The sequence below is a fragment of the Chenopodium album genome, chromosome 25 (genome assembly GCF_948465745.1).
Source record: "Chenopodium album chromosome 25, dcCheAlbu1.1, whole genome shotgun sequence".
In the NCBI taxonomy this organism is placed as follows: Eukaryota; Viridiplantae; Streptophyta; class Magnoliopsida; order Caryophyllales; family Amaranthaceae; genus Chenopodium; species Chenopodium album.
The window spans coordinates 15,390,749-15,410,131 of record NC_137858.1 but is presented as its reverse complement, the minus strand read 5'-3'; the positions used below and the strand labels follow the sequence as shown (position 1 = coordinate 15,410,131).

At 36.3% G+C, this 19,383-nt stretch overlaps 1 protein-coding gene across 1 annotated transcript; it reads left to right on the top strand.

Annotated features, from left to right (window-relative positions):
- The first annotated feature begins 1,862 nt into the window (after window positions 1-1,862).
- LOC145613782 (uncharacterized) lies at window positions 1,863-7,031 on the top strand. The gene is made up of 7 exons (XM_081668834.1): window positions 1,863-1,960; window positions 2,224-2,283; window positions 2,385-2,599; window positions 2,705-3,586; window positions 3,683-4,641; window positions 4,854-6,802; window positions 6,890-7,031. The coding sequence occupies exons 1-7, from the start codon at window positions 1,863-1,865 to the stop codon at window positions 7,029-7,031; spliced, it is 4,305 nt and encodes a 1,434-aa protein (XP_081524960.1).
- The last annotated feature ends 12,352 nt before the right edge of the window (window positions 7,032-19,383 follow it).

Sequence of the window (19,383 nt, the reverse complement as noted above, 5' to 3'; positions counted from 1 at the left end):
GGGAGAATGTCCATTTCTTACATTTGAGTAAGGGAATCCGGTCTAAATGTGGTTATTGCCATTTGCCATTACAGGTTATGGCTGCTCGACCTAACAAAGTGTTCATTCCTTTTGAACCTCTTTTGCAAAAGATCACTGCTTGGCTGCAGTTCCCAGCACCAGTTTACGGATTCATAGATAGTGCTAGCAATAATGTGTGGGTGCAGGTTGTGCGGTCAAACAATCGAGCGCGCTTGACATTCTTTGGTGGTGATGCAAGTACGGTTCAGGAGTCTCGTGAGAGGGCAGCTCAGAAGGCTGTGAAGAAATTGATATATCTTTTTGGTGTTAAGGTTTCTGATTTTACATATGATCAGATTAGACTTCATGAATTATGCTTGAAGCTGTTTAGGAATAAGTGTGCTGAGTTATTGCAAGAGAAGGGCAAAACCCCTAGACAAGCTGGAGGGGAGAGTTCTGGACATAACTTAGTTGGCAATGGTTTTCACGTGTCCATTGATTTTGCAGAGGTTTTGGTTATTGTTGTGCGCAAGACCGGTGCATCTGTGACAGTTATTGAGACGACTTGGGTGGAGGGTCATGGCTTTGTTTCGTGGGTTATGGTTAATTGTCCGCGTAGTAGTAATGGGATGAAGTGCATTTTCAGTGAGTTCAGTCCTTTAGCAAGTGTTGCCGAGCAAAGGGTTGCAAAGAAGGCTGTGTTTTATTTAGCCTGTAAATACAATCTGGAGATAGTCGATGCTAATTATGGGGCTACAGCAAAGTTGAGTAGAGAGTGTTACCTGCTAAGGGAGAAGTATTTGATTTTAAAGGGGCATCTTGATCGGTTGGATCAGACTCCTCAGCTTCCTGCTGCCATGAACCCTGTGGTCCTGGAGGAGAATGTGCCTCAGAGTGGCGAGGAATTTGAGGTCCCTGACAGTAACACTGTATGTGTTACTCCTGCTAAGCGAAAGAAGATGTTACAGATAGCTCATGAAAAAGGGTTGGGGGTAGGCACCTCAGATCAGGCAGTTTCTGGTTTGCTGGAACTTGGACAGCTGTTTACTAATGCCGAGTCTACTTAGCTGGAGCTTAGAAGTTGTGGGGGATTGACATGCTTTGTTTTTCTTTGGGTATGTAGAATGTCAGCTGAATTAGATGGCCATTTTGATTATGTGTTGCTTTATGTAAGGATAGTGTCACTGGGCTATGCAGACTGATTATTTTGGGTTGTAATATTGGTGTAGTTAAAGTGGCATTTATAAGAGTGCCACTTCTTTTGTTGTAATTAAACATGTAATGTGACTATTTATGAAATAGAAGTTTGTTTTTATGTGTTCTTAATTGTTCTAATGTCACTATCAATTCTTTTAATGGCCTCCTTTGGGTTTGTATCCTTTATTATGTGATGGTGATTGCTGTTCTAGGATATAGCTTGAATTTCCACACAAATCCATTAAATCTTTTTGCATTAATCTTAATGATTTATTTTCACAAATTTGTTTGAGGAAGTGAACTATTCACCTGGGTATCTATGCATGTTAAATGATATGATAACTCATAATGGTTTTCTTTATGGTCGCTTATATTTGTCATTCTGGTAGTATGAACTTTGTACATATTGTATGACATTTGAGTTGTAAATGCTAATGTATATATCTATTGTTTGGATATAGAATTGTAGCACATGCACTGAAGTCCACCATATCAGTGCCATTTTTTTAGTCTGTACAAGTTAGCAAAAAAAAAAAAAAAAAAGTACAAGACAAAAAGGGAAACCAGCAAATGTGGTTTGATTTGTGATAATTATTGCTTACTAATTTACAGGATGGTTTCATGTGTATTCTGCTATTGAAAATTAACTAAGAATTTAGAACAACATGGTGGATTGCCAATATGGTATTCCTTCTTTATCAAGAAGAAGTTGCAGCAGGGCTAATCGAGTTGTTCATTTGTCATCGCAAACATCAGCATCTGGGTAAATGTTTATATGTGTAATTGTTGTAGATTAATTTATATTTCTTTACCCGAGGGGTAATGTAGGTTAATTATTGGATTTAAACAATTTCGTTATAATAGGGAGCGAGAAGATGGGCAGCCTTCTTTTTTACGACTTTCAAAGAGAAATCGCCCCTTAGATGGATCGTTAGAGTTGTATTTAGATAGGTAAACAATTGTTGATTTAGGTGTGTTTGGAGTAAGGTTTATTAGTTTTGGTAATGTGCGTGACCACATGTGCAGAACGAAGTCGCTTTGTTCTTCTCTTGCATATGGTACTGATGGTGACCAGGAATCTGTAAGGTAATTAGTAGTGACTTCAGTAGTCTATATAGGTGTAGTATGCTTTGCAGTAACATGGTTGCTTTGTATGGGTTTTTTTGATGAACTGTGACTATGCTCAGTACTGCCCATGGATGTAAGCCATTACCTCAGAAGAATGCAACCAGGAGAAAACGCACCATAGATGATATGGCTCAGACACAATCAAAGAGGTACATATTTTTGGTAACTGGTTTTACAGATTGGTTAGGATGGGCAGGTTGTAATGATTTTTTTTTTGTGTACAGTGGTTCATCACTGAAGAAAAAGAAATCTGCTTCAAAACCAAAGCTACATTGTATGTTTGTGAATGACTTGCCCTAACATTGATTTGAACTCTATATTATTGCTTTTGTGAGTTATGTGAAGTAACTTCTATTAACTAAGTGTGTATTGCTGCCAGTTATTCCTGCTGCTATGTCTGGCCAGTCGTTACCCATGGATTCTTTGAAATTGCCGTGTCCTACACAATGTTTAAAATGTGCTGCAAAAAAATTTGCTTTTGAGACTGGGAATTTTTGTTGTAGTGGTGGAGAGGTGAAGATAGCAACAAATGAATATCCTGCTGAGCTACAACGTTTATTTACGTCAAAGGATGAAGATGCAATTCACTTCAGAACTTATGCTAGGTTATACAATAATTTGTTTGCTTTTAGTTCTATAGGAGGGAAATTTGATGCAAGCACTTACAAGGGCATATTTGTATTTAAGATGCATGGTCAGATGTACCATTTTATTCCAGACTTATTGCCTGATAAAGGCACTCCGAAGTATCTACTATTGTATTTTTTTGATGGGCAAAATGAGGCTAACAATAGGCTTAAATGCTTTGAAGAGGTCAGGCAAGACATCATTGATATTCTTATGCGAGTATCAGAACAGAATCCATATGCAGTGTTCTTCCGATCTCTCAGGGAGAGACAAATTACTGTGGATACTAGAATTGTTCTCAATCAAAGTACGGTTTTAGACCAACGTGTTTTTAATGCACCTGCTGTAGATGATGTTGCAGTCATATGGCCAGAGGACGCTTCTTCTAGCCAAAGTTTAAGTCCTCATATCTTGGTAACTGGAAAATCTGATGTATCGCATAGAATTTATCATAACTATGGTTGTTATGACCCATTGCAGTATCCTTTGTTATTTCCTCGTGGAGAATGTGGTTGGACTCAGGGATTGAAAAAGCAATCTCATAGGGGAATAAGAAACACTGTTCCATTGCCTGATCCAATCATGTCATGCACTGTGCACACAGCTGAGGAGTTATTGACTGAAGAGGATAAAAGTACATTTACTCACATATGACTACCTTAAACTGAACACTGTTGTATGTTAGTGATCTACCATGTTATGACTAACTGCTGATATTGTTGATGCGCAGGAGCATGTAGAAGGAATACTAGAGCAGATAAGTTCATTTCTGCAAGAGAGTATTATGCCTACAAGTTGCAGATTCGGCCTGGGAACATGTTGTTGCGTGCTGGTAGGTGTTTTCAGCAGTATATAGTTGACATGTATGTGAAGATAGAGAACACTCGGCTTGATTACTTTCGGAATAATCAACAAAGTATAAGGGCTGATCTATATCAAGGTATTTTGGATTCACTGGACTGCGGAGAGACCGTTGCTCGAAATGTAGGGCGCAGGGTAATCTTACCTCCAACATTTATTGGAGGACCTCGAGATATGAAGAAACGCTACCTAAATGCCATGGCTTTGGTTCAGAGATTTGGAAAGCCGGATTTATTTATTACTATCACCTGCAATGCTAACTGGCCTGAAATAAAAGCTGAGTTAGCTCCAGGTGAGACAGCACAGGATCGACCTGATTTGGTAGCCAGGATTTTTAGAGCCAAATTATTGTTGCTAAAGAAGGAGATATTGGGAAAGCAAGTATTTGGTGAAGTTGCTGCAATGGTGTATGTTGTTGAGTTTCAAAAACGAGGATTACCACATGCTCATTTCTTGATCATTTTGAAGTCAGACTGGAAGATGAAATGTCCTGCTGATTATGATAAGTATGTGTGTGCTGAAATACCTCCTGTCACTAATAATCATTTACGAAGGACAGTGCTTACCCATATGATGCACGACCCCTGTGGTGTGTTAAATCCAGATTGCCCCTGCATGCGTGACAAAGGTGGTGTAATGTCCTGTAAAAGTAAATATCCAAAACAGTTTTCGGATGAGACGACTAATAATAAAGATGGTTACCCTATCTACCAAAGACGCGATACTGGGGAGCAAGTGAAGATACGTAACACATATCTTGATAATCAGTGGGTTGTCCCGTACAATCCTTATCTTTCCTCACTGTTTGATTGTCACCTGAATGTTGAGGTCTGCTCTACAATAAAGGCAGTCAAATACTTATATAAGTATGTATACAAGGGGCATGATAGGGTTTCATTTAATGTAGTACCTGGTGAGAATAAACCTGTTGATGAAATTAGTCAGTTTCAGTCAGGTAGATGGGTTCCCCTTGTGAAGCAGCGTGGAGAATATTTAGTTTTGATCTGTTTGAGATGCATCCTCCTGTTCTTCCCTTACAGGTTCATTTGCCTAATGAACAAACTGTGCATTTACATCCTCATGAAAAACTACGTGCTGTTGTTGCTAATTCTAAGTGTTCACGCACTCAGCTGACTGAATTCTTTGCAGTCAATGCAGCTACTGAAGGTGGGACAGGTCGGTTATATGGTGAATTTTGTGAATATTACAGATGGGATGCAAGTGCTAAGCAGTGGAAAGACAGGGTGCTGGATATATTTTCTGTTGGACGTTTGGCATTTGTGTATCCTGCAGAAGGGGAACGTTTTTTCCTAAGGTTGTTATTACTCAATGTCAGAAGTCCAACTTCGTTTAAAGGCCTTCGGACTGTAAATGGCCGTATATACCCAACATTCCAAGATGCAGCACTGAAGTTGGGACTAATAGAACATGATGATATTGCGAACTTGACATTGTGTGAAGCTTCAGAGGTCCAGATGCCTGATGCCTTACGTCGTTTATTTGCAACAGTCTTGATTTTTTGTCAGCCAACTGATCCGCATGCCTTATGGATGAAATTTTACCCTTTTCTGTCTGAAGATATTAGTCATAAGTATGCTGACAATGCTCCCAGGATTCAGCAGTTGACTGTTCGTTCTGTTGAAGGATACCTTGAAGCTATGGGGAAATCACTGTCCGCATTTGGGTTGGACCACCTAATTGCTCATGTTGATATTGAGATTAGGAGAACAAAGGATATTGTAGATGCTCTTGATGCTCCTATTCCTCTAGAAATCCTTACATGTCGTTCTAGATTAAACCATGAACAAAATGTTGCCTTTTCATGTATCATGCAGTATGTGATTGAGGGAAAGCCAGGTGATTTTTTTGTAGATGGCCCAGGAGGAACTGGGAAAACATTCCTATACAATGCGTTGTATGCAGAGGTTCGACTTATGAATAAAATTGTATTGCCTACAGCAACATCGGGTATTGCTGCATCAAATATACCCTCAGGACGTACAGCTCATTCACGGTTTAAGATTCCACTTGATAGTGATTCTTCTTTAGCTTGCGCTGTCCCTAAACAAGGTAGTTTAGCAGCATTGCTTAGGGAAACGTCATTGATAATATGGGATGAGGCTTCGATGGCCAAGAAACATAATATTGAATCCTTGGATTTACTCTTGCAAGACGTGTGTGATAATAAAGTCATGTTTGGAGGGAAAATTGTTGTTTTTGGAGGTGATTTTAGGCAGGTTTTGCCAGTAGTTCCTCATAGATCAATGAAAGAAGCAGTGGAAATCAGTATTGTCACGTCATACTTATGGCCTAGATTCATAAAATTTAAGTTGGTGGAAAATATTAGAGCTCGGGAGGATTCTTCATATTCTGAATTCTTGCTTGCTTTAGGTAATGGTGAGCTACAGAATTCAGAAGCTGCTTATGTCCAGTTGCCAAAACAAGTTGTTCAGTACTGTGAAATAGAAGATCATTTGGTTTCTGATCTAATGGAAGCAACGTTTCCTGAAATGATGCAGGGTAATCTGTGTGCTGACAGTTTTATTAATCGAGCAATCTTGACACCGTTAAATGATGAAGTGGACTCGATTAATGCATTCATGATAGACAAATTTAAGGGCACAACTGTCACATACAAGAGCTTTGATGTCATACTGAGCGATTCATGTAACGTATATCCTACAGAGTTCATGAATAGCCTGTGCCCGGGAGGAATGAGCCCTCATGAGCTGGTGTTAAAGGAAAATTGCCCAGTTATCCTTCTACGGAACCTTTTGCCTTCATCTGGTTTGTGCAATGGCACCCGTCTTACCTGTAAACGCTTTTTCCCAAATGTTATCCAGTGTGTAATTGCTACAGGACAGTACAAAGGAAATCATGTTTTCATTCATAGAATTAGTCTAAGACCATCCGGATCTATGAATTATCCTTTTCAGTTTGAGAGGAAACAATTCCCCATCAAGTTAAGCTTCGCAATGACAATAAACAAGTCTCAGGGTCAAACTTTAAACTAGGTGTCTATTCATCTTCCCCGGCCATGTTTTTCTCATGGTCAACTGTATGTTGCTTTGTCAAGGGCCAAAAAGGCAGCAGACGTTGCTGTCTTTTATGCAAAGCCTCCAGAACAACAGCCACCCAACACCGTGAAAAATGTAGTTGCATTTGAAGTGTTGAGGTTGGCAGGAATAGTGCATGACAGCATAGCAGAAGAGACATAAATGTATTCTTTGATCAGAGCACAAGAGCAGGACTTCAGAGTATGTTTTCCTGTTTTCTTTTGTTTTTGTTTTGTTTTAAAAAAAAAATCTACACATGGATTACAGATTCTATTTAATGATATATATTAAGCTGTTTGTAGTTACAATCAGAGTTAGATGTTTTCTTGCCTAACATTTGAAGTTCTATGAGGACAACTACTTCCAGTTGCTTATAACTTTACCAAAGTACACAGCCAACATTGAAAGGCTTGCATTTTAGGTCCTAATCAGCATGTATATTGCTGTTCATGCTTATTGTATATACCTAGGCCAGGATTATAATTAAAATGTTGTTGAATGTATATGAGACCTGAGCTAGGCCAGGATTTGCTTTATATTCTTTTACGCGGGATCACTACTAGGATATGTTATTAAAGAAAAAAATTGCCATGGAAAAAATTCTGCTGTTTGTTAAGTATATAAATCAGAATAACTATGAAATGATATAAGTGCTTTTATTAGAGTATTTGACTGGAGTAGGATAAGGTTGGCAGGCACTGTTAGAGATTCTATAATGCATGATGCTCAGTCATCACTTTCTGCAGGAAACAAGCCAAAAACTGTCCCAGCTTATCGTTGGACCACACGATTGGAGCTTGGTAGATCATTCAGAGATTATCACCAAGCCTGTGGAACTTCTTTCTCAGTAAGTCATTATTGAATGCTTTCATTCAGATCAATGTGTCTTAGTTTGTATCCTAGGTTCAAGATGTCAAAACTGAAAACTGTCAAAACTGAAATCAAATGTGCATGCTAAATAGCCCCTAATATTAATATAGATCTTATGCATATCATTACATTAGAGAGATTCAGTTCAGCTGAACTCCAAAGCATAGCATAACTACAATTTAGCGCAAGACTATTTCTAGCACAATAGGATTACTACTCTGCAGAAAGACACCTCCAGTTTTTCCAAATACTATATTTCCATTTGAGTACACCTGTAGCATCCCTTCTTTTATTCTGCTATAAATGTTGCCGTTGTCTTTATAGCATATCTCAACCACAGCATCCCATGTTCTGTCACCATGTTGAACCTGAATTTCTATCTGTGTCTCAACATGAGAAAACACTTGGTTACCGAACATAGGTGGAATATCTTGCACATATTTAAATTTAGAGTCAGTACAATGTTCTTTAGGTTGTAAATGAATAACTTTTATAGGGTAAGCAAGGCAGAGAATCTACAAACCAGATAATCTCTTTGAAGACATGCTGGTGTGACCACAAACGGGAACCATAGCCTATCACCAATTCCCAAATATTCCCGAATATTAGCATCTGAGTTGGTGGTTCCAGCACTCAGTAAATTGCCCTGTATAGGTTCATGAGAGCCAAACCTTTCCACCATTGAAGATGAAAAAATCCGTACATAGAACTTTCGATTCCCACCATAATAAATCATGAGACATTCACCTTCATGGATATTGTTGTCGTTCACAAACACTTCCCATCCGAAATCAAGGCACATGTACTGTCTGTTTTGCTCTGTCACTTTCAGCAATTGAACACTCCATACTCGCCTGTTACTCCCACGGATGACTTTCACTGGACTATGCACACCGGCTAGCATGGTATTCCAGCCCTCCGGTAATTCCTGCAACACATTGTTGCAGACAGCAACAAGGTTATGCAAATTACCAATATAATTATCCTCAAACAAAATTAAAAGACATTATGTGCATGAATTCTGCTTACCAGCTCTCGGACAAACTCATCTTTGAAAAATACCATACAACTTGGCAGATCCCTGTAGAAACTCATTGCCCCTGCAATCATGCAACTGATTAATACATAGTTTAAAACTAAAAAAGAATAGCATCAGTGTGGTACATATATATATATGTGTACAGCAAATGGCATTTTCCATTGGAAAAGCCTACACAAGTAGAATCTAAATACTTATAACAAAATCCAATCTTAACCAATTGGAACCTCACAATACCCTTATAGAAGTCTACCAAGTAATGATTAGATGAATTGAAATCAGATTACTCCACTATGCAATCAGGCTTTCAAAAAAGAAGGACAAATGGCAGTAGTGTGTTAAATCAGCTTTCTACAGCTTTGAATTTGATACATCTGCATAGGCAGGCCTTTGAGGAGCTTCAAGGCAGACTTCTTTTAAAGGAGCCACAAAGAACTGCTTTCATAGTACTTATTTATGCCAGTACATACAATTAGCATTACATTAATACCTATTGACCATATTCAAAGCATTTTCCCCACAGCATTATTTACTGCTTCTTTAACAGTTAAATGTTCACACTGATTGAAACCTACATGCTCTGAACAAGCCAATTTAAGACCTCATTCATATCTATAATGTTTCACAATTGTATGTCTATAAAAAAGTTATTGGTTGAATCTGAAACTTACTTGGAAAATGAAACAATGCTTTCTATGCACTTCAGTCAATACAAGACATGGAAATCACCTTTTAATTTTTGGTCAAGTTTAATGTTTCAAGATGCATGCACTTACTTATATATAATCACATATTGATGCTACCTTATAATTAAAACTGAATACAGGATCATATATATCATGGCCTTATTGTTATTATTCTATCATACCTGCACCAAACAATAATATATATTAAATCAGCAGATTGCATGAGAAAACTAACACAACAAAAAGAAAATTTATTTAAAAAAGGAACAAGAAGCAAAAAAGAGAAACAAAATAAAAACATCCAAGGATATATGGTAGCAAGGTCACATTGAACTTCTTTAGTTAGAATTGTTATGCATAGCAGGATTTAAATTAGAATATTAGTGCTCTTTTTAGAAGAAGTTTAACAAATGAAAAACAGCCTAGGATAGTGATTCTGGGTTACATGACCCATGTCTACATCTTGCACAGTTTGCATAGATTACAAAATAGCCTCTTTTGGTGGTGCTTCCCTGTGAATCTAACAATGATTGACTAACTTATTTAATACATAGAACATAATTCTGCAGAACAAGATTATTTTACAAATACAACAGATCGTAGTCTTTCCAATGTAGATACAAGCATTGGCTACCCACAGATCTACATCTTTTAGTGAATACATAACCCTTTTATTATCACTTACTCAACTATTACAGAGGATACATGTTCATGATAGTGCAGAAGACAAGCATATGAACTGGACAGCAGGTCTGACTGAAAAGCTATGCTGGTCCAAGCACCACCTCAAATAGGAGAGGAAAACCTGTTCGGTAAACCACTAAAGCACCTAAACCAGACACGGCAGACACGTGTTCATAAAACATATTCACACCATTGCATAGTACACATGATGTGATGCTACCTTCTTGCCTATTCACTTGCAAATCAACACACCATTGGTCCCTTCTGTGACGGAGAAGAACAGCCGTGCAAGGATCTGCTGTCCAGAAATGCATTGTAGCAAATGGAGTTGGGACAACCTTTTCAAAAGTATATTTTACAAACAACCAGTAGTTAGATATCTGCTAATATAAATATGGTGAACATGTATTCATAAAATATAAACAGATATACAGTTTACTGACTCTAAAACTCACAATAATTCCTTGGAATATGGACCGAACATCAAACATATATGTAAATGATGGCTCGGGACGTTGTTGCTGCATTAGCCTCAAGTGATTTTCCATTTCTGCAACAGACAATGGAAGCCTTCTTCGAGTGACTATGGTTTGTGTAACTGGTATACCATTATGGGTTTTATCATGACCATCATATGAAAAAATTTGAGTGTGAAATACTCTTCTGCCTTTATAGTACATTATCAAAGTATCTCCAACTTCGATATCATTATCCGAGATGAACTCTTTCCAGCCTCCTTCAACATACATTCCAGTAATCATATTTCCAGATTTAGTGCGTCTAATAACAATATCCCATGCTGGTCCATCACTGCCACGAAAAATTTTAGCTGCACCACATTGATTGTATAGAATGTGATAGAAAACAACAGGTATCTCCTGAACCATAACAAAAACACAAGTAATTAGTTAGATCAGTATATACCCATACACATGTATATAACTGAATGTAATAACAGCAAATAGAGATGCATACTGCCATATCTTTGTGGTCTTCTTCAATTCTCAGTATCCATTTCATAATAGAATTTGTTTCAGCCTAATATCAAGAGAAGTCAAGGATTTAGATAAAGGTAAGGAAATACTTGGTTGAGACACAGTTGCAAATAACAAAATTGACATAGTTAACATGGACTGTGCTTACCATTCTCTTCAGAGCTAGGTATAAACAACAAGTACTTAGAGTTGGGTGCTCATGATGCCTTAGCCCCTCCCTTTATATAATATATGATACCCTTGACAGTCAAGCTCTTATACTTAGTCCTTGAAAGAATCTAATTGTTAACTGTGGCCATGTGAACTGCACCATATGCTAATATCTACTAAATCATTTGTGTACATTATGTGTTGTCAATCAATCATTGCAGAAAGAAGACTATCTTATAAGATTTTTCCATGCATTATACTTAATATACCACTGATGATATGGATAAGCAGTGATATTTTTACAAATAGTATCACATTGATAATTTCATAAGCTTATTTATGGACACTTAGATGTTTATATCATACGTAGCTCTAACAAGGCTACAACCTTAGGCTATTTAGTATATCAATATTTCTGCTATATGTTCCTTAGCTCTAACAAGGCTACAAACTTAGGCTATTTAGTATATCAAGATTTCTGCTATATGTTCCTTAATCATTTTCGGCTCTTTTAGGCAAAATTGAAAGTAAAATGGTAAACAAACATGAAACAAATAGCTTATTAAGGTAGTTACATGTTGTATGCAGTTGATACCTTTAGCTTCCTCATTTATTTACCAATGATAGCTTATTTCATTTGTCATCTTTACATCTAACTACAGTTGTAATTATTCAATATACACTACCATGGATTAGCACATGTATAGTTCTACGAATAGTTAATTGAATGATTGAGGATATGGATACGCATCAAATCATTACATACGAAGTGAATTCTACGAATTCTTATTCAAGCTTTCAAGGCACCATCCATTTATATAAATAGACTTTACAGAGAACTACCTGCCTATACTTATATGTGACTTTTTTTTTAAACAGGACATCAAATTATTAATCCTTCAAAGTTATGACTTCAAATGCTCATATAAACTACCCTAAAATGTTCTACAAATCAAAACTTTATGAAAAAATTATTAGGATTGCAGGATTAGAATATGTGCAAATTATGATTTGCATAGGACAGAAATCACTGGATAATTCTTTTAGGCATTATAGGCACGTAGATGTAGAACTAATGGCAACAACTATGATTGAATACCCTAACAACCCAATTGGATACAATGTGACACTATTCTTTGCCAATCAAAATCTATAAATCTACATGCAGAAAACAGCCATTGTCCTCACGGATGAGTATTTAGTTTTACCAATGTGCATGTGGCATTTATGAGTATCCAATTGTATGCGATCCAAAAAAACAAGTATCATTGTCGATTCCTTTCGACTATAAGCATATGTCATATAAGGAAATTTCATTTATAAACTGTATATACAAGATTGTGAACATTGCCTTTCTACATGTGTGAATACATGTAAGCGTAGTAGATGCACTTTTTTTAAAAATATGACTAAAGCTGTTAATTAACTAACCGATGCCATACATTGGGCCATAATTGTTGATTTCAGGTGCCTATTGATTTATCGTATTTTTCATGCATCTTTTAAAAAAAAAAAGGACTGCTAATATTTTTTGCTCGGTTAAGTAGATAATCAATCACATGGCCACTTCTTAGTCTACACCACCTATGAATTAAAGGGTAGTTTAGACTATTTCCATATATCACAACTATCCTATTTCACAAATTGCATTGTATGAGAAATGAACATTAGACTTACTATAGAAGTAAGTAGTACATATGGTCAACATTACTATTAAAATAGTTTACTTAAATGACTTATCATTTTGTACTTTGATAGTAAAAAAGCCACACACAAAAAAAAAAAAAAAAAAAAAAACAAACAAACAAAAAACTATAACTTTAAAAGGACATGCATTTTATAGTACATGACTTCACAACCATTCAAAATCATAACTCATAAAACTTTAAATGTGTTTTCTATTATTATATTGTTTATATATGTTACCATTCCCTTAAATCTAGCAAACTAAAGATTTGCAAACCATACTTTTTCACTTTTTGACTTGACATTGCTTGTCCAACTTTGTGACCAATGCCCACTTTCAAGTAATTAATTAATTAAAAAGGCAAAAGAAAAATAGCAAGTACAAAAGGCAATCAGAAAATGGATTAGATTTCAGCAATAGTAGTTGTAAACAACAGCAAAAAAAAAGCATAGCAAAACCGTAACCAAAGTTTGTAAGCAGAGGAATTCATTATCTGTCAAAAACTTAGAATGTACTATGCTACTGTTCGACCTGCTTCAAAGTATGGTCATGTTACTGTTCCAATTTGATTCAGCTGCAAGCTTATTCATTAGTTTACTTAGCTGCTACATTTATTTCTTTTGGTTTAACTATAAATAGCAACCTCACTTCTGCCCAAAAATCACCTTTCCATCTTTCAGATTCACTTTCTCTCTTGAGGTACTCTTATCTCTAAAGCCCTTTTTTTTTTAAAATGTAATTCTTTATACCATTGTTGTACTGCATATTCAATTTAAGCATCTGTTTTCTTCTGTAAGCATAATAACCATTCAATCTGTAAACCTTTAGATGGAAAACAAAACAAGAATAAATGCATGCTAGATTAGGCAAATAGTCTACATCTATTACAGAATCCGTTTTTTGTAATAAATGCAGATACTTGGATGTTTACTGCTTGCATCTTGCATGTCAATTATATTCTGCTTTCTAAGAAACTGTCTATAGAATATTTCCTGCATAGTGTTAATACCTTTTAATAGATTCTGCCTATTAAATGCTGCAAAATTATTTCTTTAATGGATTTTTACATGAACATTTATGACTATGTACCATCTATATAGAATATTCTGAGCTTAAGAATCTTCTGCATGAAATACAGACCAGAATGTATGGAGCTGTTGATTAGATATTGAAAAACACATAATATAGTTGGTCTGAAAACATACTCCCTTTTTTGCATGTAATCATACTTTGCATCCAACACTATAAGCTACTACTAAGAAGTTTTTGAATTTGTGAAATTTCAGTAAATGTTTTGTTATCTTGCATGTAATGAATTTAACAACTTACATACCCTTTGAATCATCTGCATAGTCCTTTTTCGTAAGACCACCATATGTAGCATTGCTCATGTATGATCAGAACACATAATTCTTCATCATAAATGTATGCCTTATACACAACTCTATTTCATAGTTATCTATATAACTGTATTATTACTAAAACTGGGTTGTTCTGGACTGTAGTTGATATACAATATGAAGCTTGAATCAGTGTATTTGGATGAGCTCAATACTCAGAGCAAAGATTACAAAGTCAGAGTTAAAGTTGCTGAAAAAGGCCGTCCCCGAGAATCACCAAAAAATCCTGGATTAGTCTTCCAAACACTTATCATGGAAGATGAGAAAGTGAGTTACTGTATTTTAAATTTTGTTTACCCTTCAGCTTCCATTTATATATAGCTGTCTGAAAAAAAAAACTTTATTTTGATACATTGTTGCATAGGTCATGATATAATAATATAATATGGAGCATGAAATATTTAGCATTGTCCTATTAGTTAATTATATCCATTCCATAATATGGTACTTAGTGTATAACGAGAGAGGACAAATAGTATAAAATCTGTACAAGGTTTCATCTGATCAACGATTTATAGGTATATTTAAATATGAATGCCATAACAAAGTTGCTCTTAAGTGTTCAATTGCAATTAAACATTAACTACATGGTATTGTCTGTGTTTGAGTCCAACCATATGTTATTCTTTGAGATTAAGATACATTATGTTGCTTTTGTATGACTCATAGAAAAACAAGATGCGCTGCGCTCTTTTTGGTGAACAGATCAAGGCATATGAAGAGATCCTGAAACCCACTGGACAATATGAAATATCCAGGGCTCCCATAGCTGCTGTGGATGATCAGTTCAAGTTCAACCTTGAAGAACTTCCATTCCAGATGACTATTGGACAGCAGACTGTTGTGCAGAGGTTGAACCCTGAAGATGGTCCTATTGTTCCCAAATATCAGTCTCTGTCAGCTATTCCAAGGACAGCTGACCCAGACAGCAGATTTGGTATTCTTCCCTTTGTTAATTTACTACTTGCAGATTCTATTATACCACACTATGTAGTTTATTTTCTAACTTAATTCTGATTACATTGCTTGGCTTTAGATGTTGTCGTGGTAGTTCTCTTTGTCGAAGAACAGCCACGCATGGTTTCTAATTCACATGGACGTGAGAGTCCAGTTCGTGAGATAGTTGTCACTGATACAAGGTCACCTCACTTTTAGCCAGTTGCTTTTAAACTTTCAATAAGTCTTATCACTTATTACTTGACTGTTATGCTCACATATACTCTCAAACCTATGTAACAGCCATGACCAGTCTATCACCATTTCAGCATGGAATGATCTTGCTATCAATGACTGCAATGCACTGAATAACTGGGCTGACAGATTCAATGTTGTAGGCTTTACTTCTCTTAGAGCTCAGAACACACCAAGAGGTAGATTGCTTTCAGACTTTTACCATTCAAGTTTGCAACACTAGATATGCACTATGAATTTAAGAATTAACAGACAGCACTACTGCAGGATTCATTTTGAGCACTACTATGTCAACTCGATTCATTCTAGAGCCTCAAGGAGATAGAGCAGCTGTGCTCCGCGAATGGTACATTTCTTACCATTCCATTTATCATGGTATATCTACCCTCTATCCTAAAATTGATCATGACTACACATTCATTACAGGGCAAAAGTGTACCCACAAGTCTTGCTTGATAGGCAGGCCAGGGTGCTTACTGTGAGATTCCCCAGTGAAGAGAAAAAAATCTACACAATTGCAGAACTGAGAAACAAAATGGTTCACACTTTACTGTCATTACTAACATCGCTATTCAGTAATTGTAGTTAATCTATCTATAGACAGCAACTGACAAATTTCTTTTACAACAAATACAGCCATCCAACACTATGCAAGAAGAGATAGCATGGATAAGAGTCACCATCCCAAATGTTGACCTTAACAAAATTCATGCTTATGCTGGCTGTCAGGAATGCTCAAAACGCACAAATCTTCCAGTGGGATCTCGCTATCGGTGCACTGTCTGCAAGAAAACAGATACTACCTCTGTTCACAAGTAATTTACTTCAATGCCTTCTTTAACCTGTACAGTCTACATTTCAAACTAATTCTAACTTCATTCCATTTATGTTCAACAGAGTAACATTCAAGTTTGAAGCTGTGGATGACACTGGAAGTATGTCATTCACCACTTTCAATGATGACACAGAGAAGCTATTCAGAAAATCAGCAGCTGAGATTTCAAGTATCAAGAATACTGTAAGCAGCCCTTTCCTTTACAAATGACCATGCTTTACTCTTTTATCTACTCCCAAGTATGCTATTCTTATTAATTTCTACTTTGCTGTAAACAAAACATATTCTTGCATTTGGACTTAGTTTTGAACTCTTAATATTAATGTTACACAATGTTTACTTTTAATGCCAACCACAACCAAATATTTTGCCCTTCTATTCAGCTATATTTCTATACATAGTCTATCCCTTCTTTGCTAGATTACATGGACTTTATTTCTATTTGTTTACTGAACCAATACTTACATTGCCAATAATGGATCACTTTATACATGTTCCAGGAAAACCACCAAGTTTTTGCAACTATACAAGAAATCCTGTCAACCAGCCCATTTTTGATCAAGGTGGGACCCACAAAGGAACTGTCTATGAACAATGTACTCATTTGGACACTTAAAACTGTCGAAGTGGAAGATGAAGCACAGCAACAGGCAATGTCTGCAATGGATACAGACCAAGAAGAACCTGTGCTGACTGAACAAGAGAAGAAACTCCAAGAAGATTTGATGCTCGAAGAACGAGCACATGGTAAAAAACCTCTGGTGATTGAGTTCAATTCAGACCCTGCTGCAGCTCTAAATCCATCAACCGGAAATGTTGCTGCAATTGCTGATCTTGCACAGTTGGAAGAAATGAACTTAGCCTCTCAATCATTCGATGCAGACATGTTCTTGCTATCCGAGCCAAGTTTGGAGCCCCTTCAGCTTTCTGAAATCAGCACCCCACCAAAGGAAGCACTTCCAAGTTGGACTAGGCTATCTCGCAAACGTAGCCCAACAAAGAGGAAAGAATCTTCTGCAGCTGACTCAAAGCCAGAAAAAACTTCTGATGACACCCCGCCTAGGAAAAAAGTTAAGACAGCACTGTTTCAAGACTCCCATGTTGAAGAAGGTTCTGATGAATTCGGTTCTCCCACAACTCAGCTTGAAAACCCATGAAGTTCTGAAAGTCTTATTATGCATAGTCACCACCTTTTGTCTTAGCTAATGGTGATAGTTAAAATCAACCTAATGTTGCTTTGGATGTAAGTTACATGCTGCCTGATATATAGACAGGCATAAATATTTTGGGGGTTTAAAAGGAACAAATATGACCAGATATTGTTCCCTATAAACACCAGTTATGTCAGTAGTAGTGATGCTAGAAATATTAGAATATAAGTGTAGGCTTAAGTGGTAATGTTCGTATTTTGGGAATGGCAAAACATTGTACAAAGTAGTATTAGCATGTTTTGCTTAATGAAGCAAAAAACAATATATGTACTGAAGTCCTTAAATCAGGATTGTTATATATAATATTAGTAAATTTTAGTACTTCCCCTATGTCGATTATTCAAAGTTTTATGTTTCCCTTACACAAGCATACAAATAGAGCTATGGCCAATGCATACCACCTGTCTGCAATTATTTTGCATACCATACACTTACAGATACAATGTTTACAAGTAAACCAGAAAGCTAATGAAATTCAGACTCATGTACATTATTCTGCACTCTCTTAATCAAAGCAGAAATACACTTAAGGTGGACTATGGCCATGTTTATTCTGCCTTATATAACCCTTATCAGGTGCACATTTAAGTGTTGGTGTCATCATCTGAAATAGGTAACACTTGGATGTGGAACATTCCACGGCCAACGTAGCGTACATTTAAAATATCACCCTGTCTCACTTCATTGTCAGATACAAACTTATCCCATCCAGTGTATATAAACACGGCCTGTGTTTCAGGCAAATCAGCACCTAAAATTTCCACCTCCATTGAAGCGCTTAATACATACAGGACCAGAGAAGTTTGACAAAAAAGGCTTCCAACTGGCTGGCAGAGGCTATAAGTAGAAAGAAGTACGTGCATTAATCATTCAGTTATTAAGTACAAATAAATGCAGACAGGCGTGTGGCGCACATAGATATAATTATACACAATGCATGCTTAAAAGATGATCATGTATACACACACTTTAGATACAATAACATGTGTGCAAGAACAGAAACATGTCAATGACACTGCATACACAAAATAGCCTTCGTATATTTAGCTTATTTACAAGGTTTAGTAATATACCAGAGCATTTCTGTAGCAGTTTCGATATTCAGTGATATAATTTGGAACATTTGTAGCCATTTTCTCGCCTCCTACAGTAGAAGATTAATAACTTATGTCTTCAATTATAGTTTTTTGTTTTTCGTTTTGGGTTTACTTTTTTCTTTGTTTCTTTGTTTCCTTTTTAGAGTTGCAAGATCATGAATAGAGTAGCATTGTTGTGTGAGCAATTCATTTACTGCCTATTCCTTTTATATACAGATTTTACAAATGATGATATTGGATGCCTGTTTCTTTTTGGTTGGATCCCTCTAATTTCTAAATCTGTAGTTATGCATGCGTGAAACTATTCACAGTGTCAGATATGAATGTCATTTCACATCAATAGGCCTAAGGAATCTACATAAAGCTTAGTATATGGTGCACTTGCCAATGAAACTAAGCATGCCATTGATTATTGGATATGACCATAATCTGAATGTTGACAGAATTCTGTTTACAGAGTCTGAGTTATGGAATCATTTAGGTGGCAGCAAGTTGTATCACTACTCCTGTGTTTCAGTTAATATTCCAAACACCATTGAATAGTCTAAATAAAACATCCATCAATGAAATATCAACAATATGTTTTGGTGTATTATCCAAAAGATAGAAAAGAACTAACAATACTAAGCTGAACTATACATGCTGATATCTAATCACTTACAACCAGAT